General features: G+C 39.3%; 1 protein-coding gene across 3 annotated transcripts; it reads left to right on the top strand.

Moving 5' to 3' along the window:
- Nucleotides 1-110: 110 nt before the first annotated feature.
- Nucleotides 111-25,494, top strand: LOC139746618 (troponin T-like). Of its 3 annotated transcripts, none has more exons than XM_071658032.1 (10): nucleotides 111-287; nucleotides 1,886-2,050; nucleotides 5,457-5,492; nucleotides 6,620-6,841; nucleotides 10,441-10,511; nucleotides 14,979-15,000; nucleotides 15,866-15,946; nucleotides 17,538-17,616; nucleotides 23,892-24,094; nucleotides 24,505-25,494. In XM_071658032.1, the coding sequence occupies exons 1-9, from the start codon at nucleotides 171-173 to the stop codon at nucleotides 24,089-24,091; spliced, it is 993 nt and encodes a 330-aa protein (XP_071514133.1). In that variant the 5' UTR covers nucleotides 111-170; the 3' UTR covers nucleotides 24,092-24,094; nucleotides 24,505-25,494. The 3 variants fall into 3 exon arrangements, with proteins under 3 accessions (XP_071514133.1, XP_071514135.1, XP_071514134.1); XM_071658034.1 differs by lacking the exon at nucleotides 10,441-10,511 and adding an exon at nucleotides 9,658-9,728; XM_071658033.1 differs by lacking the exon at nucleotides 10,441-10,511 and adding an exon at nucleotides 8,683-8,753.
- The last annotated feature ends 344 nt before the right edge of the window (nucleotides 25,495-25,838 follow it).

Below are 25,838 nucleotides of genomic sequence, written 5' to 3'. Positions count from 1 at the left end.
TGGATGAAGCTAGTGTGTGTGGGTGTGTGTGTTTGTGTGTGTGTGTGTGTGTGTGTGTGTGTGTGTGTGTGTGTGTCACTCCCGTATCCACCACCGTGTCACTGACGTCCTTCCTGCTTGGCACCCCCAGGGGAGATGAGGGGGCCAACTTCCTCAAGAACCGCCAGCAGATGAAGATGTCTGAGCTGGACGAGCAGCTGGCTGAGTACATCGCCGAGTGGAGGAAGCAGAGAGCCAAGGAGGAGGAGGAACTGAAGAAGCTCAAGGACAAGCAAGCCAAGAGGAAGGTGAGGAAGAGGAGGAGGAGGAGGAGGACGAGGGGGAGGAGGAAGAGGAAGAGGAAGACGAGGAGGAGGAGGATGAGGAGGAGAAGGAGGAGGGGAAGGAGGAAGAGAAAGAGGAGGAGGAAAAGGAAGAGGAGGAGGAGGAGGAGAGGAGGAGGAGGAGGAGGAGGAGGAGGAGGGGAGGTTCTTGGTCACGTAACGTCTGGTCCTGTGACAACCACTGGTTTTGTTTCTATCACGTCTTCTGCTGTTTCTATAATTCTTGCCTGTGTTTCTATCACGTCGACTCTTGTTTCTATCATTCTTGCTGCTGTTTCTATCAAGCCGCTCCTTTTCCTTGCCCTGTTACTATCACGTCCTCTGTTGTTTCATTCTAACCCTTGTTTCTATCACGTCTTCTGCTTTTTTTCTTATCATTCTTGCTATTATTTCTATCACGTCTGCTCTTGTTTCTTTAATTTTTCTGCTCTTGATTGTATTACGCCTGAATTTGTTTCCTATCACATCTAAGCCAAAAGGAAGGTAAGAAACATGAGCTCTTGTTTCTTTCACATCTCATATTGTCCCTATCAAGTCAGGTTTTGTTTCTGTCTTTCTTCTTGTCTCTTTTTTTCTCTCTGTCAGGCTCAGTGTCTTTTCAGTGTCTGTTTGCCTGGGAATAGCTAAGCCCTTCTATCTCTCTGTAAAGAACTGTGTCTGTCTTTCTGAGGAACCACGCTCTGTCTGGTCCACATCACAACTGTCGGGTTGAGTGTACATGAACCAGTAATTCTAGGCCTTGGTGTACATGACGAAAACGTAATTGTGTAAGTGTGTTTCGTGTTTACTTGTGCATATATATATATATATATATATATATATATATATATATATATATATATATATATATATATATATATATATATATATATATATATATATATATATATATATATATATATATATATATATATATATATATATATATATATATATATATATATATGTATACATTAAGCTTCAGTCAATTAGTTTATTGATATGTATACACGTAAGTGCATGATGTGTTATATGTATATATCGAGCTTTTATCATTAACCTAGGAGAAGCTCTTATGTTATCATCTTCTTATCATCTGATTACTTTTCCCTAATTGTTCATGTTTTGAATTTGCTTGCTCGAGTGTCCGTTTATCTTCCTGCTTATCCGTACGTTGATAAACCTCCTTATCCGTACATGGTTCCATCTCGTTTTATCTGTACGGTGCTCCACCTTTCAATTCATATATTGATCAACCTTCTCATCCGTAAACTGGTGTCCAACCGTATCCATACATAGATCCACTTCATTATCCGTACATTAATCCCTTTTATGATCTGAACGTAGATCGACTGTCTTATCCGTAAGTTCATTCACTATCTTATTCGCACAGTGACTTACCTTATCATTCGTACGTTTCTCTATCTTTACTCTGTATATCCCTTGTGTCTTCTTACCCGTGCGTTGACCCTTCACCTTATTCGTACGTTAATCTTTCTTTTATTCGTACTTTGATTTACCCTTTTTGTCTTATCTCTACGCTCCTCTTATTAGTGCCCTGACCACCATCCTTATCGGCACAGGTCCTCCGAGCAGAGGAAGAGAAGAAGCTGACCGAGCAGAAGAGAGCGGAGGAAGACCGCAAGCTTCGCGAGGAGGCAGAGAGGAAGCAAAAGGAACAGGAGGAGAAGAGAAGGCGACTGGAGGAGGCTGAGAAGAAGCGTCAGGCCATGATGAAGGGATCCAGTGTGAGTTGTTGATTCTAAGACGGTTTAGTAAACCCTCTAGGTATCGTGGTTTATCACGAGTCCCACCACCAACCCCTCCCCATCACCCGTTTGAAATCCAATTCTCTCCCCCAGGTTTATAGAGTCTTAGACGTTACGTAGTCAGTCCCACTGCCCCCCCCTTCCCTAGAAAGGATCAGTCCCCCCTAAAAAAGCTCCGAGTGTCACTCTAGAATAGGACCTAGAGACTCCTAGCTACTATAGATATCATGAGTCTTCTATTCTAGATGATAGACTCCTTAGAGAACACCTCCACCCCATTTCTTTTTCCTGTCTCCCTGAGTCAGGTCCTTAGAGCTCTGAACTATGATTTAGTATTCTAGAAAGCTATGACTAACTTACACTCTCACCTCCTCTGTATACCAGAACACACACTCTTATACTTTGAGTAGGTTTCCCTACGTAGCAGGGCACACCTAGACACTTCTAACCCTGCTATTTACTCATAGCAACCCACAGGGACTACAGATTTTCTTTAGGTGGACCTAAAATCCCTAAGAATGCTTACCTTAAACTCAGGGTAATTGCTGATAGTAGAAATTCTAAGGTGCTCAAAGCAGCCTTTGAAGCTCTGAATTAGCCCAGTTACTCTCGACGTAATGCTATCTAAGCACAAATAGCTTATTCTAGAGTGATATCTGGATACAGACACCTAGAAGCTTTTATCTACATCCTTTACATTGCAAAGTCGCCCTAATCTGATCTTAGCAGAAATTTCAGTTACTCTAGAGAGGAAACACTCAGTCTAGACTTCAGTCTAGGATTACTCTCTCACTCTCCAGATAAAGCATTTCCCTCTCATTCTGAATCCTTCACAACAGAGCTTAGTCTAGAGCTGAGACTATATTATTCCAAGTATAATATCCTCCTTCCCAGCAAAAACTCTAGTTCAGTCTAGAGAAGAGAAGTCCTCCCTCCCTCCCTCCCTTCTTAGAGAAGCCCCTCCCCCCCCCAAACCCTCCCTCCCACCCTGGAGCAGGCCCAAAAAGCCCTCCCTCCCTCCCTCCCCAGAGCAGGTCCAAAAAACTCCCTCCCACCCGACAGAAGGCCCCCCAGAACCCTCCCTCCATATAAGACATTAGTGATGAATATATCAGTGGCAGTGGTTGACATGTTCTAGTATTGTAAGAGAAACTTACTAACATTTTGTAGAGAATTATTGAAATGCCCATTGACAGATAACGGTACATTGAACTAGACAACACCTGTTCCCACAAGTAATTACGCGCATAATTTAAGGTCATATTGGATTGACTTGTCGATCGTTTGAGGTCAGAAGCTTACAATCAAAGACGAAAGAAATATTTTCACTTTTGTGTTAGGTATTAAAACCTTTATTTTCCCTTGGAGAGTGAAGGACTACGAAAAATGTAGAATACAGTTACTGATCCTTTGAATATCTTTTTAGAGGATATACGTGAACACAATAGAGACTCTGAAGTAAAGGATGGGACGACTGAAAGTCCTTTTCATAATATGAATGAAACGAATAACTAATCTTACTTTTCCAAACTTTGTAGAAGCTTGTTTGTTTATTTAGAATGATCCGAACCTTGCAGAGGTTCTTGTCTTAGACATGTAAACTGGAAATAATCTGAAATACATTAGAAAAACCTATCTGTAATCTTGGTCACATACAATTAAAAAGTCTCCTTAATTCATCAGTTCGTACTGAACATTTGACGTAGTGCTTCACGGAAGAACATAAACTCTCATGAAACACACAAAGAATTAATTATGGTGATGTATATACATAAGAAAAAATATGAAAACATACTAATGATAACTATCAGCTAGTATTATCTTCCTTAGAAAACAATTATATATTTTCTTTACATAATTTCTTGTTGGTAGTTGAGTAGATCCAGTGACTGCAGATTTGAGCCTTTGTCATAAAACGTAGATTTTGAAAAGTATTCGCTTCACCCATTGCTTCCCTACACATGTGGTAAGACTTGGCCATTTTGCATGCAGGAGTGATTGCAAAGCACGAAAAAGCACTCTGAACATTCGTAGGGAAGTGAACAACAATGATAGTGTCATTACTAATGTTGTGCAGTAGGAATGCATGATGTGATAGACATACAATTGTTTTTTTTTTTTTATTTTGTAAATGGTAAGATAGTTATGAGATGATTTAATATTAGATTTCTCTTTTTTTTTTTTCCACATAAAGACGTGTGATTGTGATGTGTGATCTTGACCCTTTTGAACACGACGGAACGGCCTTTAGAAGAATCAGAATGGTACCACCCATTGGTATGATGGCGTGGCCTTTGACCTGACCCTAAAAGGTCAGATTGAAGCCTAGGCCATCATGCTGAAGAGTCGTCCCTTCATGTTCCAGGGTCGTACTTCATGCTGAAGGGGTTAAGCACTTAGAGTCTCGCTATAATGCAGACCCATTGCTTATTATATTGATCTCTCTTTAGCATTTAATAATTCATAGATATTTTCATAGATATTTCTCACATGATTTATTTTCATTTTAGCAAGAGTTCCATCAGTTTCTCATTTTTTCTTTTCCAGGAGGGAAAGGTGAGATTCCCTTTCTCCTGAAGGATTGGGGGAAAAAAATTACAAGTAGAAAGTATGCGCACGTCCCTATCTTTTGTTCATCGTCTCACATCTCAATAAGATTTTTTTAATATATACATAAAAAAAGAATATCCCTTCCCATTTTCTCCCAACAGTCTAAAATAACTTTCCCCACTGAGATTTATAACCCAATTGAGTTCAATTAAACTCGAATGGTGGTTTGGTTTGGATTGTCTTCACAACGTCTGTAACACCTCTATGTATAATTGCATTACCTTTGATAACATTGTCTATTTTTTTTGACCTCTCTCTCTCCATTTCATAAGTCATAATGCCAGTGTTTCCTTCTCTCTATCTGTTGGTTAATCAATTGTTTTGTCCCCCCTTAAAACACAACAAATCGTGTTTTTGTGGCCTAAAAGCGGACATCGTCGATGGATCCCGTTTTCTTTCTCAATGTTATTTCATGTTATAATGTGTGATTTTTTTCCCTTAATACGAGTGGGCCTGATTGTTGATGCAGACATCTGGCTTTTTTGATTGATTGGATATTATTGAATCTGTAATTGCAATATTATTGACTAATATCTTTTTCCCCTTCTTATTTGATCTTTTCTTAACATTTGTCTATTCACATTATATAATAATATAGTCACTGTTAAGCCTTGATTAAAGTTTTTCATGCATTTTGTGTTCAGATATATATACATTTCACGTCAAGAAGATAAGCCTTTTTGATTGTCCAAACAAGTGATTACATGGTGATGACATTCATGACTTGTTATGAAATATATCATTCTGTGCCACTCACTCAATTCTCTGCTTCCAGGAAGGTGTTAAGAAGTTCATGAGGTCTGGCGACAAGGTGAGTATCTATCATTTGTCCTTTTTTTTTCTTAAATTCCTATACCTTCCTCTTGATCTCTTGCTTCTTTCTTTTGTACATCTCCCAATCACACGCTCTACTTCCCTGCAGGTATCACTCATACACCTCTCTTTTCTCTTTCAGCTACCCCTATTGTTTATTAGTTTTCAATCATTTGCGACACCACAGAGTTTCACTGGTCGGTTTCTAAGTTAAGGTTTTATATCGTATTTAAACGAGATCCTAACAGTTTATGTTTTTAATGATGAGACAATTGCATAGGAATGATGGCTAGTCTTCCTCAATATCTTTTTTTATTCACTGAAAATATAAAAAACAATAAAAAAACAAACAATTACATTGAATTTATGAATTACCAAAAGGTGTAAAGTATTTTCCTTTCAAATTCAATATTCTTATATATATATATTACATTACGGACGTTGCACATCGTTGCAGTGAAGTTGAAATTACATAGAAGATAATGACTGTGTTTGTCACCAGTATGCCATTCACTGTTGATTGGTCTCAGTAGCTTTGCACTCATCTACAAATATTTTTTTGCCAAAGAAATGAGTTGAAAAATATATGAATATACAGAATAAGTATAAAATCATAAAACATCCCTCATCTTCGCCATCCACCTCACCCTGATGAGCAAATTAGAATAAAGGAAAGATAGAAAGACAAGCTTGGATGTGAACCGACTGCTCGAGAACCAGAACTCGAACCTATGCTCCATTGATGCACATTTAACGAGGCTGAATGTGCAAGGAGCTCCAGACAACTCCAGTTATCCCTCTACCATTTTCAGTTGAATTTCCATCTCACGAAAACACTGCCTCATCATGAATGTACCTCACCCTCATTGAGTGTTACAGCCATCATCTCACGTTCCCCATCAACCTCAGAGATGAGCCTCACCTCTACCTACCAACCCCTTTCCACCTACTGACCATATCATCAACAACCTCCTCAGTTCACATGCATCCTCAACACCACCACCCTACCATCATCACTCCCCATCACATGCACCCTTAACACGACCATCATCACTCCCCACCACTCTCACACACGAACTGTACTCGTTACCAAATCTGCAATTTTTCCCTTCCCTCCCACGACAGCTCTCCAACATCCAGGCGGCCAAGGGCGAGTTGGGCAAGACCCGCGAGCAGCTGGCCGAGGAGAAGAAGATCGCCCTCTCCATCCGAGTCAAACCCCTCAATGTCGACGGCATCAGCTCTTCCGGCCTTCGCTCCAAGGCTGAGGAGATGTGGAACCTGATCGTCAAACTGGAGACTGAAAAGTATGACATGGAAGAGAGAATGAAGCGCCAGGACTACGACGTAAGTAATACTCGAACCTTAACGAACAAGTAGACTATGAACAGGACAAAAAAGAGATTTAACTATTCATTTTTGACGTCATACTCTGTGACATTCTCGGTCTAAAGAGACTTAGATCATTTTTTCAAGGACCAAAATTTACTTAAAACTGCAATTTTCATTATACAATAGATTTTTTTTGCATTAATTGATTATCTTTTTAAGGTAAAAACTCACAGACTTGATTTTTTTTTTCTTTTTTACAAAGGAGACTACAATCACAGTTGAAAATGATCTCTTCTTCTGACTTTATCAAAATGGCATTTCTTTCAAGAAATTAGATTTAGATTCAAAGTACTTCTCCTCTTGGGTGGCTAATTATGCTTGAGATCTGGATGTCTTCCTCTCTCTCTCTCTCTCTCTCTCTCTCTCTCTCTCTCTCTCTCTCTCTCTCTCTCTCTCTCTCTCTCTCTCTCTCTCTCTCTCTCTCTCTCTCTCTCTCTCTCTCTTCTAAAAACAACAACCTTTTGTACTTTTGGTTAATAATCTTGTCAAAGCCTTGACTATCACAACAGAAAAACGTCGTATTCTAAGTATATGCTTTTTGGTGTATAGACAAGACCCATATTCTAATGGAAAAATGTTAGACTAGTGTCAAGATACATACGCAAAGACATTCCATTGAGTTCAATGTATAAGGTTCAGATAATCTTTTCAAGCTTACGACTTTTCGAGTTTCATATTTCAAAAATGAAGTCAGGTTTAGTCATGACATAATATGACACAATTCATTGATTTAAATAATGTTTCTTTTTCTTATTCATAGATGTTAAATTTCATCAGTTAAATTCTGGATAGTTAAGAGAAGAAAAGTAAGCAAAAAAATTTTTGATTGGTAAAATATATATCGTCAGGATTCTTAGGAGCACTAAGTTTTCAGTATCATATGAAGAGCTAAATTCCATTTCAGAATGTCTAAACCATTTAAATTTTACCCATAAATCTAATTTTTTTTTTCTACCCATCATTTTGTACCTGGGGTCTTGAACCTGTTTTATCCATTTTCTAAAACTGCATGTGTGATTTTAAATTTCAAAGCTAAGTGCTGCCTACCCTTGTTTTTGCTTGTTATGCTCAGCATTTATATGATTTTTATTTTTATTTTTGACCACTGCATGATCAGTAATGGTTTGAATACAATTTTTTTTTTATTTGTGTCCCCCTACCTCCCATACATTTTTTTTTTTCCAAAAGTTTAATGGAGGTTTTCAGTGTTGTCCTAAGGTGGTATTTTCCATCGATAAAATCTAGAATCAAGAAATGACTCGATTCTTAGTAAATCCCAAAGGAATTTTTCCTCCACTTAAAATTTTGATCGTTTTTTTTTTTTCATAACACACGACAAATGAAAGTTTTAAGCTGTAAACAAACTCCTAATTCCAATCCCGTCAAAATTTTGTGGATCCAAATTTAAAATCCAACCACCCTTTTTTTCTACCTTCTAAAATCACATGGAAATCCCCCCATTTTTTACTACCCCGTTATAAAAAAAATAAAAGATTGCTAAGAACACAATCTCTTTTTATATACATCTAAACGGATTGGGTGTCCAAACTTTGATATTATAATTCCTGCCTCCCACACAGTATGCACGGAGTTTGATAAACATTCCCTAGAGCCAAGATTTTAAAATCTTGAGTATATATGTATATACATCTAATCTATATATATATACATTCATATACATCCCGTCCGGTGCACAAACTCCATCCACATTAGTGACCGAAGCGTCACGTTCTTCAAAGTTTCCCACAAGGGGAGCGCTATTACTTAACGTAACTCTGTGGATTGCCATGTTACAGCTCAAGGAACTCAGAGAACGACAGAAGCAACAACTTAGGCAAAAAGCCTTGAAGAAAGGCCTAGACCCCGAGTAAGTTGCCCCAACCTTATGTGTTCAAAGCTCCTCTCACACATTCTCTCATCCGCCATGACTCCAGTCCATTCCCACTTGACCTGCCATCCCTCCTCCTCCTCATGCACCATCGCTCATTCTTCAGTCCATCGTAGAGTAGATTTCTATTCTGATTTCCATTTAGTTCAATTTTTTTTTGTCTTTTTTTTTTTTTCTAATGAGCGTTTGCTTCAGTAGATGTTTAGAAGATTTCGCGAAAAACAACAACAACAAAGCAAGGCTTTTTAGGTTGCGTATTTATATCGCTGGGGTGGGAGAGGGGAAAGGGTTGGAGGGGGTGCTTGCATGGGGCGCTTGGTGGGGAGGGAGTTGGGGGGGATGGGTGTTTTGATGCTATGCGCTCTGAGGAATTACTTTCGTTTTCTTTATTTTGCTCAAGATTCGGCAAGCAAGCGAGTCATCTGCAAGTTCCACTAACATCAGGTTCTATTGATGCTACGCGCTGTGCGGCATTATTCACCGTTTTCATTTCTTATGTATGCTTGGAGCTCGTCAAAGCCAATCATATCCAAGTTCAACTAACATTTCCCCACGTTTGAGAAGAACAACTAACTGGTCATAATCAATTTGTCTTAATTATATATATATATTTTTTTTGAACCTAACAGTTGCACTGGGTATTCTTTTTGGTTTCTTCCTCACTCTGCATTATTTATTCATTATTATTATTACTATAATTTCTTCCATGAAACCCCTAACGAAGATGAAGTCTTGCATTCAAGTTCAACTCAATATCATAAATATATATACATTTCTTTACTAACTTGCACGGTCAGGATATTAATCCTTACAGGACCTACCCAGAACCGTATAAGAGCTGATGAAGGTTCTTACATACGTGTATTATGCTATGATTTTACAGTTGAAGGAGTTGAAAGAACGGCAGAAGCAACAGCTCAGGCAAAAAGCCTTGAAGAGAGGCCTTGATGCTGAGTAAGTTTTTTCCTCGTACGCTAGACATCTCTCTCTCCATCTCCTACCTACCTACTGATATCAACATCTCTCTCTCTCTTGCTCTCTCTCTTGCTCTCTCTCTCTCTTTCTATCTTTCTGTCTCTCTATCTACCTATCTTCCTCTTCTTTTTTTTTTTGCCGTGTCTCTCACCTGATTTTGTTCATCTCTGTGCATGGGAGTCCTCCACATCCTGCAGCTACCACTGCTCTTTCTTTCTCTTTTGTGTTCTTTCTTTCTCTCTCTCTGATCATCTCTCTCTCTCTCTCTCTCTCTCTCTCTCTCTCTCTCTCTCTCTCTCTCTCTCTCTCTCTCTCTCTCTCTCTCTCTCTCTCTCTCTCTCTCTCTCTCTCTCGTCTTCCCTGATTTTTTTTTACTTCCTCAGACTCACATAATGAAGCTCTAACATGGCTTCTGACTGTGCAAGACACTAACTTCTGTGGAAGGCCAAAGAGATAAGCACTGGAGCTGTTACTATGGCCTTTGCAAAGCTACCTTCTTCTTTCATAACTTTTTTTTTTGTGCACAGTCTAAGGAGAGACAGAGATCATCTCCTCACTTTTTTAAAGATATTTTTTTTCTCTCTCTCCACCCACCCAAAAAAAAAATTAATATAAACCAAGAAGGGACATACAGGCTGGTTCACCCTTCCCCAATTACTTCTGAGATGTTAGATGTCCCACGTTTTTACAGTTGAAGGAGTTGAAAGAGCGGCAGAAGCAACAGCTGAGACATAAGGCTCAAAAACGAGGGATGGACCCGGAGTAAGTCTGCAGGGCACACACCACCTCCTTCCATTTTTGTCTGTCTGTCTGTAACATGTACAAAATTGAATGATTTTTTTTCTTTCTCTCCCCTCCCCTTTTTTATAATATAGTCGAGGAACTTTTGCACTTTTGCACTTTTTTTTTGGAGTCACGTTCGTGTATTTTTTGCTCCAATGATTGTTTTTGATTTTCTAGTTTTTGCTCGAATAAGGTCTAAAGACAAAATAATATGACCCCTTTTTCCTTTTTTTCCCGCATTCTTTATATATATATATATATATATATATATATATATATATATATATATATATATATATATATATATATATGTATATATATATATTTATTGTATATATATATATTATTGTATATATATATATATATATATATATATATATATATATATATATATATATATATATATATATATATCCTTAGACTAAAAATTTTTCGTTTTGCTTTGGTTCCAAAATTCAAACACCTTGCATTATGTTAAATGATTTTTTTGTAGGTATTCGCTCTTAAACCACATTTACATCCCTTAACATTAGAAAAAGAAGGTGGCTGGTAAAGTGTGCATCTGGCAGGCTTTAAAAGAACCCTTTTTTGAAGGCTTCGATGGCATGTGCATGATGGGAATGAAGCAGATCCGATCTCCCTGAAGAGGGTTCCTTGGCTCTGCTTCTCTCGTCGGGATTAGCATTGCATGGCCTTGCGTTACCTAGGATGCAATATTTCTTTTTTTTTTTTTTTTGCTTCGTCGTCACCACATTGATTGAAAGAACCACGTGACAACCGAACTAAGTCTCACTCGCGGTTCGAACCTGTCTCGTTGACTGATACATTTTGTTTCGATGCTCCGGAAGCAGGAGTATTATAGACATTCCTTGTAAGATATCTATACAATATCTTGTTTTCTTTCCTTAGTTCGATCACGATGTTCAAGAGTTTTATACGTGTTGTTCTTGTTTTCTATGTCTTCATTGTTTTGTTTTAAATCAATTAGGTTTTGTGGTTTGGTCTTCGTCTCGAATCTTCACAGTTCAGTGTATTGTAATCTTGATGTCTCGAACCGTTAGTTCAAGTCTTTTAGACCTTGTTATTCTGAATTTTTTTCCCCACCTTATTCTTTCTCTCCATTTTCCTCATTATTCCCCCCTTTACTTTTTCGTGTCTCTGTCTCCCTCTTTCTTCCTGACTGTGTCTGTGTATCTGTCTGTGTCACATCGATCTGTCTCTCCTTGCCAAGCGCGAAGGATATTCGTCTTAGTTCCAGATACCATTGAAGTGTCTATCGCCCATGGTAACCACGGGTCTGCTGCTTTCCTCCTGGGTGTAGCTTATAGACGACCATTAAACCCTTTTGGTATCAAGAGGCTCAGTCATTTCCATCCCAAGAAGACTAGGCTGACAAGAAATCAGTCATTCCTCACCCTCAGAGTCCTGAAAATTCTTCAAGTTTTGATATCATTGTTCATTTCCTGAAAACTAAAAGTCAAATCGATCCATCTTTTATTTATGAGGCTAAATTAATGTAAAGTAATGAGGCTAAATTACCTTATATCCTAGTCCAAGCGCATTGCAGGTTAATTCCTCTACATCGTGGCTAAATATGTGTCTTTCTTCACCTGCGTAAATAAAGCAAATGTTTTAAATGATTCTTAGTGGAGAGGTTGCAATGGCCAGGATTTTGGTAGAGTTGACCGCTGCTTCTGCCAGCCCACTGCAACCCCGTCACCATCATCTCTTGTCATCCTCCCTCCCTCTATCCCTAACGCAAAAATAGATGAAGATAGAAAACGAGAAGAAAATGACAAGAAAAACAAAACAAAACCAAAACAAAAAAGCTTCGGGTGTTTTGAATGAACGAATGCCATTGTTGCCAACGCCTGGGTGTGCTATGGGCACTGTCTTTTATTTTTTTTTTTTTACCTCCAACGTCTGCCTGTTGCCGTTTGCTAAGGCTGTTGTGTTTTGATCGGTGTTACTTCAGCGTTGTTTTGTTCTGTTTTCCTGAATGTTGTCGTATGAACGCTGCTCTTGTGTTTCTTTTTTTTTTTGATGGCTGTCGTCTCAACGCTCTTGTGTTTATGACCCGTCATTACTCGCAAGGCTTCTGTGTTCTGACCGCTGTTATGTCATTCTATGTCATTTCAACGCTGCTGTAGCGTTTACTGCTGTTATTTCAACGCTGCTTTGTTAAACTGTGGCTGTTTAGAAGTGTAGTGTTCGACTGATGTCGTTTTTTTCCCCCCCCCCCCAACGTTATTCTGTTCTTACTTGTTTTTTCCCGTTGTGGTTTTAACAGCTATACTGTTTTTCTTCAGCGCCGCCCTGCTCGATGTTATGACCAGGTTCTATCTTAAAGTAGGATCAAACTCATCCTCTTGCACGGCGAAACGCATCCATTCATCGTCCAATCTGATGCAGCTCAGTTTTTAAGAAAGAATCGAACAATCGCAATGTGGCAGATCCGATTTAGTGTAGATCTATAGAGGATTGGAATCCACGAATTTTCCTTCTATATTGTAGAACAATAACTCATTATTTTACTTGAGCTATAGAAAAAAGAAACACCCACAAAGATATTCATCTAAAAGGTAGACCAGTTTTCGTGTAATGCTTTTATTGATGTAAATTCTGGTATCGTGAACGTATCCTTAAAAGAACAGACTGCGAAGGAAAAGGATCTAGTCATTTTATGTGGCCTTAGAATCAGATCTCATTTGAAATAAATGAATGGCATTGGAATATTTTATCACACTGGCAATGATAGACTTTCTTTTAAAAAAGTAAATCACAACCTTTATAATCATGAACACTTGAATTAGATCAGAATGACGAAGTTAATTCTGTAAGAGAGAAAGAGAGAAAAAAAGAAGGCCACTTTCATAGTTTTCTACAATAGGAAAAATAAATTCCAATATTGTTGATGTACACAAAAGGTACAAATAGATAATCTAATCCCTTTAATGCTATGTCTTTCAGAATTCCTCTCCTTTTCGTGTTTTTGGTTGACGACACACTAAACCATATGCTTTATCGCGATGCGTATATTGTCTTGAAATGCCAGAGATTTGTGCGCGGTATAGACAATTGATAACATATCAAGACTCTTGATGATGAAAAGTGTTTAGATATTATTCAACGTGCCATTCATTCATCCCAGCAGAGATGGCTCATAATTCCATCATCTCACAGATAAGGGAAAGACGACGCGTGTATCCTGTCTTTACATTTTCTCAAAGAACCTTTTCTGGCTCCCGGTCGTCCTTGTTATTCAGAGCCCAAACTAAATACTCTTATTCATTTTTCATACATCTTACGCATCAGCATTCACGAATCCTGTCGATAATCACACCTAACCGTGAATAATTAGTATAAGAATGACTCTTGCGTCAAAGGTTTAAGGTGGGTTTGAATTCTTCAAAATTATTCTGCCCAAAAAAACCTGAAATGATGTAGTAGGAAGTCATAGAACTTTAAAATACATCAATTTTCGAGGCTTTTTAATCGAGGAAATTCGTGGAAAGAAATTTAGCATGGAAGAGATTTTAATTCAGAAATTGTAAAATGACAGGAATGAAGAAGGTGAGCTCAAAGTGATGTATATAAATGATGTGAAACTGGAAAGCAAGTGACAGGTGCTTCAGAATATTGGGTTACGCTTTGCAGTAAGATGCTGCTTTAGAAGTTCTGACATACGTATCTGCGTTCAGTATAAACGTTTTTTTCTTCCATTATCCTTGTCTTGAAAAAAAGAAAATAGATATCCTTCAACTTTGTTTGAATTCAGAGGTCCCTGTCGAAGCTCTTTTTTTTTTTTTTTGGAGACTCATAGTATCTGCCCTACAAGAATGGAATTGGAAACCGATTCTCGAGTTGTATTCAAAAGTGTAGAACCATTGACAAAGTCTAGCCCCGATTAAAAGACACAGTCCACTGCCTCGATTTTGATTTCGTTTATAAAAACATTGACAATATTCAATCCCTTTTACTGAAGTTAGTCACGTTTACAAAATTAAGTATTTTCTTTTTTTTTTTTTCAAAGGCTTTTATATAATTTACAGAGTTTAGCCCCATTTACATAGCTTAGTCATGGCATCAGAGACTTTTATATAGTGGTTTCGTTTCAAAAAATGCATAAAGCTTAGTCCCGTTTACCAAAATTCTGTCCCGTTTACCAAGCTTGGGCTATAGCATTCACTGCATGCTGGCTTATATATATATATACCTCAGAATGAACAAGTCATTTTCTTTAGGTTATTGTGTAGACAATTCTCCAAAAATCATTGAAGCCGTATGTATATAAATATATCTCTCTCCATATCATTCAATCAATTTCTTCTGTGTTCAGCTATATTGAGTATACTGATATATATTGAGACTATATATGTATATATATATATTTTTTTGATATACCATAATGCTTGTTGATAATGCTTTTGTTTACACTTTCAACAGGGCGCTTACCGGCAAACACCCAGTAAGTATTGTTTATTTTATGTAAACATACGACTTTGGCCATTCATCATAGTGTAACAAAAATATTGACTTTTTTGGTTCCACTTTACTTTCCCCTCAGGAAAAAGGAAAGTAGAAATGAACCATTTGTAGACTATATATGTATTCTATATGATATGTGAATTTTACATTAGATCATCTCTATGTTTAGGTAAGTGGCGCTTTGCTTAATGAGAAATTCATTATATATCGCACCACAGTGATAGATTTGTCTGTTTATGATCCATGAAAGAAAATTATTGCATTTTCCTTTTTCGAAACTGTTGAATTATCAAGCATATAAAAGGATATTTGAATATGGATAATCATAACATGAGCCAAGTCATCATTCTCATAATGATTTTAATGAAATGAAGCAGGTCTAGTCAATGTGGGGTGGTCTGATCGAGTAGATGATGAAAGGGTAAGAGAGAGAAGCGTGGTAATAGAAAAAGTGTGGTTGAGAGAACAGAAGAGGGTGTGTTGAAATGGTTTGGACGCATGGAAAGAATGAGTGGTGAAAGGTTGACAAAGAGGAATATATGTGTCAGAGGTGGAGGGGACAAGGAAAAGAGGGAGACCAAATTGGAGGTGGAAGGATGGAGTGAAAAAGATTTTGAGCGATCAGGACCTGAACATACAGGAGGGTGAGAGGCGTTCAAGGAATAGAGTAAATTGGAACCATGTGGTATACCAAGGTCGACGTGCTGTCAATGGAATGAACCAGGGCATGTGAAACGTCTGGGGTAAACCACGGAAAGGTCTCTTTCATGCATTAATTATTCTTTAATACTTAACTCTACTAAAAAAAAATTTCTAAACTAATAGTGTATCTCTTCTCTCAACAGCCCAAGATCCAGACTGCCTCCAAATTTGAGCGACGAACAGACAGGAGGACATACGATGACAAGAAGAAGCTGTTCGAGGGCGTAAGTGTCTCAGAAGCTTTTGTTTACATATTTAGATACATGCACAGTCTTTAGGGGCCTTCATGAACTACAGAATGCACTCATCCTGTCATCTTTTAGGCCGTCAGTTCACTTAGCTCTTGTACTCCCTTTTTTTGCCACGAGTTTTGTCTTGGATTTTTCCGTTTATATTGTTATCTTCACCACACCCTGATCTCAGTATTTTGATACCATTGTCATGGTTTTTAAAGTTTCCTTTTTTTTGATTTTTTTTAGTCTCTTTCACTTCCTTTCGCTATCTTATTCTTATAGTATCACTCACGATCATCCATCCTCCTGCCATCAGCAAGTCTTTATTCTTTTTCTAACTTAGCTTTTTGAAAATTTTTTCCTCTTTATATATATATATATATATATATATATATATATATATATATATATATATATATATATATATATATATATATATATATATATATATATATATATATATATATATATATACATATATATATATATATTTTATATATATATATATATATATATATATATATATATATATATATATATATATATATATATATATATATATATATATATATATATATATATATATATATTCCCTGGGGATAGGGGAGAAAGAATACTTCCCACGTATTCCCTGCGTGTCGTAGAAGGCGACTAAAAGGGAAGGGAGCGGGGGGCTGGAAATCCTCCCCTCTCGTTTTTTTTTTTTTTTTTTTTCCAAAAGAAGGAACAGAGAAGAGGTCCAGGTGAGGATATTCCCTCAAAGGCCCAGTCCTCTGTTCTTAACGCTACCTCGCTATCGCGGGAAATAGCGAATAGTATGAAAAAAAAAAAAAAAAAAAAAATATATATATATATATATATATATATATATATATATAAAATATATATATATATATATATATATATATATATATATATATATATATATATATATATATATATATATATATATATATATATATATATATATTTCACATCATTCTTTTTTCCATAGTCTCAACCTCCCTGGCCTACATATTGCAGTAGATATGTTTCAGAAATTAAGATATAAATTTGGATAGGTTCCAGAACTGTAGTACCAGTAGAGGTTGATTAGATAGATAAGGTCACAATTAATGTATTTCCCTTTCAGGAATCCTTATCTCTTGTTCTCTTATCAGCAGTAAAGTTTTAATAATTTTTTTGTTCCTAATAGTAGTTCAAAAGCTTTTATTTTTTTATTGTGATACATTTATTTTATTTAAGTTTTATGATTTCAATTCTGTTCTAAAATAAGGTAAACTAGCACATTTAAGTTTTCTTTTATCAAAATACGTATCAATCTCAACTTTTATCAATTAACCAACTCTCAGAGCTTATATAATATTACTAATATCTACAATACTTTTATTTTGCTTTTTTTTTTACAAAATTTATAACAATCTTGCAATTTTGTTTTGACGATATTTACATATCAATCTTTTCTTTTTCTCTTTTAATAAAACGGTGTCAAAAATGCTAGATTTACCCCATTATTTAGTTGCTGCTGGTTTACACACTCTCTGAAGGCAGATTCCCTATGTATATTTTACCTTGCACACAGGGATGGGATATTGTTATCAAGGAAGATTTGGAGAAGATGTGGAAAGAGAAATATGAAGAATTTATGTCACGGACAAAGTGTGAGTAAAGTGGGTCTTGGTAATTTAAAAAAAAAAAGAAGAAGTCAATAAAAGACAGCAACCCCCCTTTTCCCCGTTTCGTGTCCTTCCTAAAACCATCCCATTTTCATGTCCGGTGATTCTGCTTCATCAACCACCTCAGCTGTTTCCTCATTTTGTTTTTTATTCTGAACTCCCTGAGAGAGTAGTCTTCAGGACTAGTAAGTACCGTAGTATTTTGCATTTTTTTTTGTCCCTCCCGCCCGCCCTCCGTCCGCCCTCCACCAACCACACCACACACCCCGTCCCTCCTTTCTTGCTCTCTCTCTCTCCATTAGCTGGCCCCAGGTGGCCTGTCTAACCCTCCCCCTATCCCCAGATACCACACACACACACACACACACACACACGTTGATCTATCCTCAGCCCTTCCCTTTTTACTAGGGATAGTAGTAGAAGTGTTCACAGCCACACAATAGATCTGTTTTTGTTCCAGTCCCTGTTTTATGGGGTAGGCCAAGAATTAGTCCGGCTGGCTCACATATGGTTACCTGAAGATGGTTTGTTCCTTCCTATATATATATAAAAAAAGAGACATCCTTTCCCAAGCGAAGCGGCGTAATAGCCCGCACGTTGCCGCTCTTCGCTCGAGAGTTTTTTGAAAAAACCAAAAACCAAAACAAACCCTCTTTTGTTTTTTTTTTCTTCCTCCCCCCCCTCCCTCAATGTGACCTCCAAATGCACTTGTTACCTTCAGGGCTTGGTGACTTTACACCGAGAGGAGCTGGACAAGTTTTGGACGGAAAGGTACGAAGAGTTTACCAACAGAAGCAAGTGTAAGTAGAGCCAGACCAGGAGGAGGTTAAGGGGTCGAGAATAACAGTAACGAAGGACTGGGAGTTTACCTCCCTCTCTTATTGTGTATAAGTGTAGGGGCGAGGGTCTCCTTGCTTGGCTAGGGCGTCTCCCGACCCACGCTTTGACCAGCCTATTAGACGATGCTTGAAGCCCCTTGGACGAGTTCTATAACAGCCAAGGGGAAGGGAGGGGCAGGGTGTCGTCTCCTAAGACGCTAGGGGGAAGGGGAACCCTGAAACGCAGACCGTATCGGCGAGCGGGTCTTCTCCCTTTTGGGAAAGACAGAGAGAAAGAGAGAGAGGAAGTGAGGGAGGGAACAAAGTTCTCTTATCCTCTGTTGTCACTTACGAAATCACCTTGGCATCTCTTGCTGCCCTAGCGTGCGTTGTGGGGGGTAACGCTGGAGAGAGAGAGAGAGGTTTCGGCGTGAGCGGCAGGCTAGAAGCAACAACAACGCCCCTCCGCTAACACCTCAGCTCAACGCCGTGTGTCCGAAGTGGAGTGTGTTCGTTTATGCTGGTCGTTCGCGGGTGACTGGCCATTCCTTGTCTTACTGACTGTTCACAACAAACCATCTGCTCGCCTTCCTTATCTCTCATTGACTGATTGGTCATATTACGTGTCAGTTATTTTGGTTTTCTTTAACATTGCTCCATTAGCTTTCCTTAAAAAACAGAGAAAGCTAAAAACAGAGAAAGCTAACTCTTTCTTCCTTTTTTTTTCCATTCTTTGGTTCGTCATGACGACGAAGCTAATCTTCACATCCACCTTCTGCCAGAGGTTCTTGGCTCAGTCTTCGGATATTCTGAAACCTGATGATTACTGGTGTATCCCATCCCTTGCAGGACCTGTAGTTATGGATCCCCAACCCTTGCAGGACCTATAGTTACATATCCTATCTCTTGCAGGACCCTTAGCTACGCATCCCGGCCTTGTAGAATCCATAGTTACGTATTATATCCTTGTAGAATCCATAGTTACATATCCCATCCCTTTGTAGGAGGGATAGTTACGTAGGCTAGCCCTTGTAGGATCCTCAGTTAACGTATTTCAACCCTTGTGGGACCCATGGCTATGATTTCCAACCCTTGCAGGATTCATAGTTTTGTATCCCAATCCAAGCAGGCAGGGTCCACAGTTTTGTATCCCAAAACTTGCAGAATCTATAGTTATGTATCATTGTTCCTTGCAGGACCCATAGTGAATTATCCTAACCCTTGCAGAATCCATTGTAGAATTTATAGTGATCTTCCTAGCCCTTGCAGAATCCATTGTAGAATCTATAGTTATCTTCCCAGCCCTTGCAGAATCCATTGTAGAATCTGTAGTTATCTTCCCAGCCCTTGCAGAATCCATTGCAGAATCTATAGTGATCTTCCCAGCCCTTGCAGAATCCATTGTAGAATCTATAGTTATCTTCCCAGCCCTTGCAGAATCCATTGTAGAATCTATAGTTATCTTCCCAGACCCTGTAGAACGCGTAGTTATAAACTCTCACTCGTGCATTCCTTGTAGTTATGTACTTCAACTCTTGCAGGAACTGTAGTTAAGTCCTGCAATCCTTACAGGAACTGTAGTTAAGTACGACTACCCTTGCTGAACTCAAAACTACTTGCTACAAACCCCTCACAGAACTCGTAATAATTTTCTTTCACTCTTGCAGTAGTACCCAGTACTGGACACTGTGACCCTTGCAGAACCCTCAGTTACATACTCCCTCACAGAACCTGGAGTTGAGTTACTGCCACCCTTTGCAGAACCCACAGCTACGTTCTCTAACACTCTTGCAGAACCCTAAAGTTAATTGCCTGTGACCCTATGAGGACTCGCGGGTCTACCAGACTCAAACAGCTTGCACAGAGCATTGTCACCTTTGCTGAACCCTACCTTTAGTAACTGTGATCCCTCACCGAAGCTGGAGTGTTGAAAGTACCCAGATCCCTCTCACCTGTGGTGGTTAAACCTTGTCTACGACATGTTCTGTCTCTAAGGAGGATGTTTATATATGTGTGTTTTATGTGCTCACCCTTTTACCCATGTTTTTCCCCCTATACCACCCTCCCCCCAAAAAAAATCCACGCCAATTGTCCCCCCATTCTTGAAGATAAATGCCCCGTGAGCACCTCCAGCCTTTAAAAAAAAAAGAGTTTGTACCATCGTTTGCCTTGGGCATGTGGACTAAATCACCCCAATTTTGTCTGCCACATCCTCAGGGGATTGTTGAGATGACAAAAGACGAGCGAGAGAAGAAATGGGAGGATCTTAAATCTCAATTTGACGCACGCCAGAAGGGTAAGAGGATTTAGTCTAGTAATTAATGCCGTCTTTTTAATAATTGGTAATCATGATGCTAAAAAAAAACAACAGCAACAAACAACAGCAAAAAAATTTCTCGACCTGCTATTATTAATAATTTGTTGAAATAATCGCTGCTGCTTATTTATCAACAGTATCTTTGTTATTCTTTTTATTTATCAGCCACATACATATCTTGCACTGCACGAAAAGAATACTTTTATCACTAAAAAAAGAATTGTGCTGCCTGGCGCTGCACTCCCACAGATTCCAAACAGCAACACACATTTTTTGATTTGCTTCCGTTTTAGGCGCCTTGTAACGCTGCAATAGAATATATATTTATATATTATATATATAATTTACTTTGATATCATTTTTCGTTTTGTGCGCGCTGAGTACTGCCGCTGTAGAATGTTGAATTTACTTTTATTTCTTTTCCGTTTCTAGCCGTCTTTTACAGCCAAAGTAGAGCGTATATGGTTTATTTTGATTGATTTATTCTTTTTTTTTTTCTCTCCCGTATCTGCGCGTTGCTTTGATCGCTCGTTTTCCTTCGGCATGTTCAGTGGCGTGAGGCAGGTAGCCACCCATGCCTCCTCCTCCTCCTCTTGCCAAGGAAAATTATTGTTTATTTCTGAAGGTTTGGTAGTCATCGCTTTCCTCTCTGCGCTCTCGGCATGCTGCGTCTATAACTCCATGTCACATCCAACTCTATTATTTATATATAAAACAGCTTCAGGTAACTGGGGTCTAGAATAGAACTGAAGGTTTGTCAATGTGTCCGTCTTTGTGTATGTTTGTCTTTTGTGTGTGTTATAGCCGTCTTGAAGGTAAGTTGCTTTCCATACCTTACAATGCGGTTGTGTGTTGAAGAAATGTATGTTGATGTTTCTTGTGGCTACCTGATTTGTTGCATGACCATATATATATATATATATATATATATATATATATATATATATATATATATATATATATATACCATAATATATTCTTACATGTTTATGATATTTTCATAATTTCTTATGGGCTTTAGTTGGACAAATGGATATGCTCCCTCTTATGAATGCTTCTCATCATCATACTCTACGTGTTTATGTGAAGAACTGCATAAATATTGCAAAATGATATTCACTTTATTAGCTATACATTCTTAATGACGGATGAGCTATAGAAGATATTTCAGTATTCAAGTCGACGTCTTCAGTATATATATATATATATATATATATATATATATATATATATATATATATATATATATATATATATATATAATGAGAGAGTCTTCTCTTCTCCCGTAGTTGCCACACGGACGATTAATCAAGATGAGAAATTAATACAGTGCATATATTAGAGGAGCAGCCATTCTTCCTGGAGCACAATAGAAACTGTAAAAAAGTAGTTTAAGTGAAAAGCTGTTCTGAATCGGTTGACCTCATTTAAATGGTAATGGAATGAAGAGATGATAAGTACACAGAGAAAATCTTAGAACTTCCCCCCCCCTTTTGTTTCTGTAGGATGTGTCTGTCTGCTCGTGTCTCTTCTATGACACCGTGGACATGGGCACTATAATTAATCAGCAACAGTTCAATCATCTCGACCTATTGGGTCATTCACTGTTGGTAATTAATGAATCTAAAAACTAATCTTTGGTACACTGAACTCCCCTTGTGTATGAACGATATATCTTCTGGCTGTATGGAGTACCTGCTCCCGTTTGTTAATACTAGTCTTACCTCCTGTGTTAAGGTGTGTTAACGTTGTAGTCGCGGTTCATCTTGGTAAACCTAGCCAAGCTATGATATTTGTCGAACTAGACTGGACAGCTGTGATGGCTCCAGCTGTGTTGGATGATGCTGTGGTGGCTCCAGCTGTGTTGAATGATGCTGTGGTGGCTCCAGCTGTATTGAATGATGCTGTGATGGCTCCAGCTGTGTTGAATGATGCTGTGATGGCTCCAGCTGTGTTGGATGATGCTGTGATGGCTCCAGCTGTGTTGGATGATGCTGTGATGGCTCCAGCTGTGTTGGATGATGCTGTGATGGCTCCAGCTGTGTTGGATGATGCTGTGATGGCTCCAGCTGTGTTGGATGATGCTGTGATGGCTCCAGCTGTGTTGAATGATGCTGTGATGGCTCCAGCTGTGTTGGATGATGCTGTGATGGCTCCAGCTGTGTTGAATGATGCTGTGATGGCTCCAGCTGTGTTGAATGATGCTGTGATGGCTCCAGCTGTGTTGAATGATGCTGTGATGGCTCCAGCTGTGTTGGATGATGCTGTGATGGCTCCAGCTGTGTTGGATGATGCTGTGATGGCTCCAGCTGTGTTGGATGATGCTGTGATGGCTCCAGCTGTGTTGGATGATGCTGTGATGGCTCCAGCTGTGTTGAATGATGCTGTGATGGCTCCAGCTGTGTTGAATGATGCTGTGATGGCTCCAGCTGTGTTGAATGATGCTGTGATGGCTCCAGCTGTGTTGGATGATGCTGTGATGGCTCCAGCTGTGTTGGATGATGCTGTGATGGCTCCAGCTGTGTTGGATGATGCTGTGATGGCTCCAGCTGTGTTGGATGATGCTGTGATGGCTCCAGCTGTGTTGAATGATGCTGTGATGGCTCCAGCTGTGTTGAATGATGCTGTGATGGCTCCAGCTGTGTTGAATGATGCTGTGATGGCTCCAGCTGTGTTGAATGATGCTGTGATGGCTCCAGCTGTGTTGATGTTGCTGTGATAGGCTCCAGCTCACTTTAATGACCTAAAAATAATAGAAGGAAAGAAAAAGGATTGTTGCTTTTGTACATAGAGGTATTAATAAGGATAATTCCACCCCTATAGCTTGGCTAGGTTGATGTACCCAGGATGAACCATTAACTAGTAGATGTAATTCTTCCCCTACACGTCCCCTCCCCTCTGCTTGTTGTTAGTATAGATAGCTCAAGATACTAAAAGATAAACAAGTGAGTGATTTAGCTCCCCCCCTTCCCCTTGATAGCTTGGATTGGTCAAGATAAACCAGACAGACAAGCCACTAGTGGCTAGTGTCTTTTCTCTCTTTCCCCTGGAGAGCTAGCTAGGCTAGTTGCGTCCGCTGAACTAAGAGGTTTTCTAACTAATTCCTTTGTGGTTGGTCCCGCTAGCCAAGTTGCCCAAGTGGTTCGGAGAGCGGCCAGGCAGGAAGAAGGGTGACCCCGAGACCCCAGCAGGCGAAGAAGAAGAGGAGTTGGAACCTCCTCCACCACCAGAGCCTGAATACGAAGAGGAGGAAGAGGAAGAAGACGAGGAGGAGGAAGAGGAAGAAGAGGAAGAGGAGGAGGAGGAGGAGGAAGAGGAGGAGTGATAAGTAAGTCGTGCTCTTCCCTCAGTGCTATGAACTTCGTGCCGAGTGCGATGGATGAGCGTTTGTTGCGTTGTGGTGAGGTTGACACACACACACACACACACACACACACACACACACACACACACACACACACACACACACACACACACGCACACACACACAAGAGATACGGCCCTACGAGTGTAAAACTCCCTCCCCACACAGTACAAATAGGTCTTTACATATACACGCCGACAGAACTCCACATACCAAAATATTTGATAGGCATGGCAGGCAATATGAGAGAGAGAGAGAGAGAGAGAGAGAGAGAGAGAGAGAGAGAGAGAGAGAGAGAGAGAGAGAGAGAGAGAGAGAGAGAGAGAGAGAGAGAGAGACTCGCTCATTAATGCTGTCATTCTTACTTTTTCCAGGTTCTCCTTCGTCGACTGCACTCCTTCATCCATCCTCGTCAACATTCTCAGTTTCCGTGTTGTTTAGCATCTCTATGTCAGTAATTATTTAACAAGTTCTCTCTTGTTGTCTGGAGTCTACTATCAGTTGGTTTTAAGTTATCATTATTATTATTATTATCATTATTACGTCATTACTACTACCGTTAATTATGATTATTATGGTTATGTTAACTTATTGGGTTGGGCGGTTTCGGAACCCCTGTGTCGGGAAGTAACCGCCCCCGACTTCAAAACAAAACAAAGAAGGTGGGTCCGTCGACCCTCAAGGACCCCACTAAGTCTGATAAATTATACTACTTAGCTTTGGACGAAGCTTTAAATGTTCTCTTAAGGGAATGTCTGTGAAGAGCTGTGGGCGGCGGACAGAAGCCTCCCCTCCCCGCTGCCTCTAATGTCTCACACGACGAAGACGAAAAAGAGAAGAAGAAGAAGAAGAAGAAAAACATAAAAGAAGAAACGTAACAGCAAGACGCAAGACGCCTACCTACCACCACCACCATCATCATCTTGCACTTTTACACCACCATCACCACTAGTGTCTACCACCGCCGCTCCTCTCATCTACAACCCCCCCTCCCACCCTGCGCCGGGTAGTGCTCCCTCCTTATTAAAATCCATCCCCCCTCCCCCCCCCCATTCTCTCCGCGCCCCTTCTTACAACTGCGATATCCACGCTGAAGGCCTTTTTATTTTGGGGGAGGGTGTGTGGGGCCCGGGAGGGGCTCGGCGGCCCCCCAGCCCTCCGCGGAGTCCCTCCCTAGGCTCCTGCAGGAGGAGCAGACGGAGGCGCGTCTGGTGAAGGGGCGAGCGGCAGGTAGATATATATATACCGGAAGAATTGGTCACTAACTTTTCCCATCTTGTGTTTTCTGTTGATCAAGAATATTATTATGTTCCTTCTACGATACTAGTTTCTTTCAAAATAAAAATATCAAATTTTAAACTCTACTTCTCTTCTTTTATTTTCTTTATCCTCAGCATATCATACTTAGATCTGTACTTATGAAAGGAAGACGGAAGTAGGCCAGGCCTTCTGTGAAACTTAGAAAAGGGGTTATGAGGTCAAGAACTAAGGAGAGAAGAGGAAAAGAAAAATCGAAGAGATTTTTTGAGGAGATTTTTTGAGGAAGTGGAGAAACTGACTTCTAAAAAGTGGGTCAGGTTGTGTGAGTTGGGAAAGACGCGTTTACTGTCCCCACTGGCCAACCGATCCACTGTTGTAGTCGACGATGGAGCGACTTCCTCCTCCTATCCTACCAACAGTGGTGTTCCTCTGGGTTCTCTTCCATCAC

The sequence above is a fragment of the Panulirus ornatus genome, chromosome 65 (genome assembly GCF_036320965.1).
Source record: "Panulirus ornatus isolate Po-2019 chromosome 65, ASM3632096v1, whole genome shotgun sequence".
NCBI lineage: Eukaryota > Metazoa > Arthropoda > Malacostraca > Decapoda > Palinuridae > Panulirus > Panulirus ornatus.
The sequence above is the reverse complement of the archived record's forward strand: the minus strand, read 5'-3'. Positions and strand labels throughout refer to the sequence as shown.

Bases quoted from the DNA above. Each gene is read 5' to 3' on its own strand.
- LOC139746618 (XM_071658032.1), top strand. From the start codon at position 171: ATGAAGATGTCTGAGCTGGACGAGCAGCTGGCTGAGTACATCGCCGAG. The intron at 288-1,885 runs GTGAGGAAGAGG...TTATCGGCACAG, and splicing joins ACAAGCAAGCCAAGAGGAAG to GTCCTCCGAGCAGAGGAAGA. The intron at 5,493-6,619 runs GTGAGTATCTAT...CTCCCACGACAG, and splicing joins TCATGAGGTCTGGCGACAAG to CTCTCCAACATCCAGGCGGC.